This window comes from Perkinsus marinus (assembly GCF_000006405.1).
Source record: "Perkinsus marinus ATCC 50983 genomic scaffold scf_1104296963320, whole genome shotgun sequence".
NCBI classification, from domain to species: Eukaryota; Perkinsozoa; order Perkinsida; family Perkinsidae; genus Perkinsus; species Perkinsus marinus.
The window spans coordinates 1-1,239 of record NW_003205106.1 but is presented as its reverse complement, the minus strand read 5'-3'; the positions used below and the strand labels follow the sequence as shown (position 1 = coordinate 1,239).

At 48.4% G+C, this 1,239-nt stretch overlaps 1 protein-coding gene across 1 annotated transcript; it reads left to right on the top strand.

Annotated features, from left to right (window-relative positions):
- Positions 1 to 346: 346 nt before the first annotated feature.
- On the top strand, positions 347 to 859 carry Pmar_PMAR013786 (Histone H1-delta, putative; the record flags this gene model as incomplete). The annotated part of the gene is made up of 1 exon (XM_002771170.1): positions 347 to 859. One exon carries the CDS (start codon positions 347 to 349, stop codon positions 857 to 859), a length of 513 nt encoding a protein of 170 aa, XP_002771216.1.
- Between the last annotated feature and the right edge of the window lie 380 nt (positions 860 to 1,239).

Here is a 1,239-nt window from a genome sequence, read left to right as displayed (position 1 = left end):
GGCGACTTTGCAAGTATAGCAATAAAGGAACTCTGTCTAGCCGCGAGATTCAGACTGCGATTCGCCTGGTTCTTCCAGGTGAACTCGCTAAGCACGCTGTTAGCGAGGGAACCAAAGCAGTGACCAAGTTCACTTCCGCCTAAGGTCCGCTGGCAGTTGTGACCATTTCAAGGCGTTTCTCGACGCCATCTTTCTAACCGTATGCAGGAGTTTGTCGTTTCTCAATCAGGTGTTTTTCCTGTTTGTTTTACCGCTGTTTTACCATATTTGTTTCAGAACATGCATTCGGTAGTTTCTTCGAAGACTCGGGTTCGTTAAGCACTCTAACGTCAATTAGCATTCCGCGATGACTGTCAAAACTAGCATTAAATCTGGAGCTCATCCCAACTATTCTGCTATGGTCAAGCAGGCCCTCACCACATGCAAGGGGTTCCAGAAAATGAGTCGCCAGGCCATACTCAGCTTCATTAAGCAAAACTTTGGTGTCGAGAACAAGGCTGCTTTGAACAAGGCTCTCAAAGCTCTCGTAGATTCTGGCCATGTCTCTCAAGCGAAGGCGTCATACAAGCTTGCTGCTGGGCAGAGGGTTGCCGCGAAGAAACCCGCGGTTGCGAAGAAATCCAAACCAACAACTTTGAAAAAGAAGGCTTCCACGAAGAAAGCCTCTACTAAAAAGACCACCACGAAGAAGACCACCACGAAGAAGACCGCTAGAAAGCCGGCCGCTCCGAAGACGAAAAAAACCGCAGGCACCAAGAAGGCTTCTATCCGTTCGAAGGCATCCGCGAAGAAGCCGGCGTCCAAGAAAATCAAGAAGGCGGCGACGAAGAAGCCTGCTGCCAAGCGGTCGGCGAAGTAATTTCCACTGTTTCGGCAGAACCTCTTTGCAGATGACCAATATTTACAAGGCGTTATTTGGCGCCATCAAAATCAGCAGCATAAGTTTCTTTTCACGAGGAGAAGAGCACATATTTTCTGAGACAGAGCGTTTTGTCACTCTTTTAATCAGAAAATGTGCCCCATCATGGCAGACTGCTTATCCTCTCGTACGAAATAAGCAGTAGCAAACAGCAGTAATCTTCTCAAACAAAATATGTCCGGTAGAGGAAAAGGCGGTAAAGGTCTCGGAAAGGGTGGTGCTAAGCGCCATCGCAAAGTCTTGCGCGACAATATCCAGGGTATCACAAAGCCTGCGATTCGCAGACTTGCTCGTCGTGGTGGTGTGAAGCGTATCTCTGG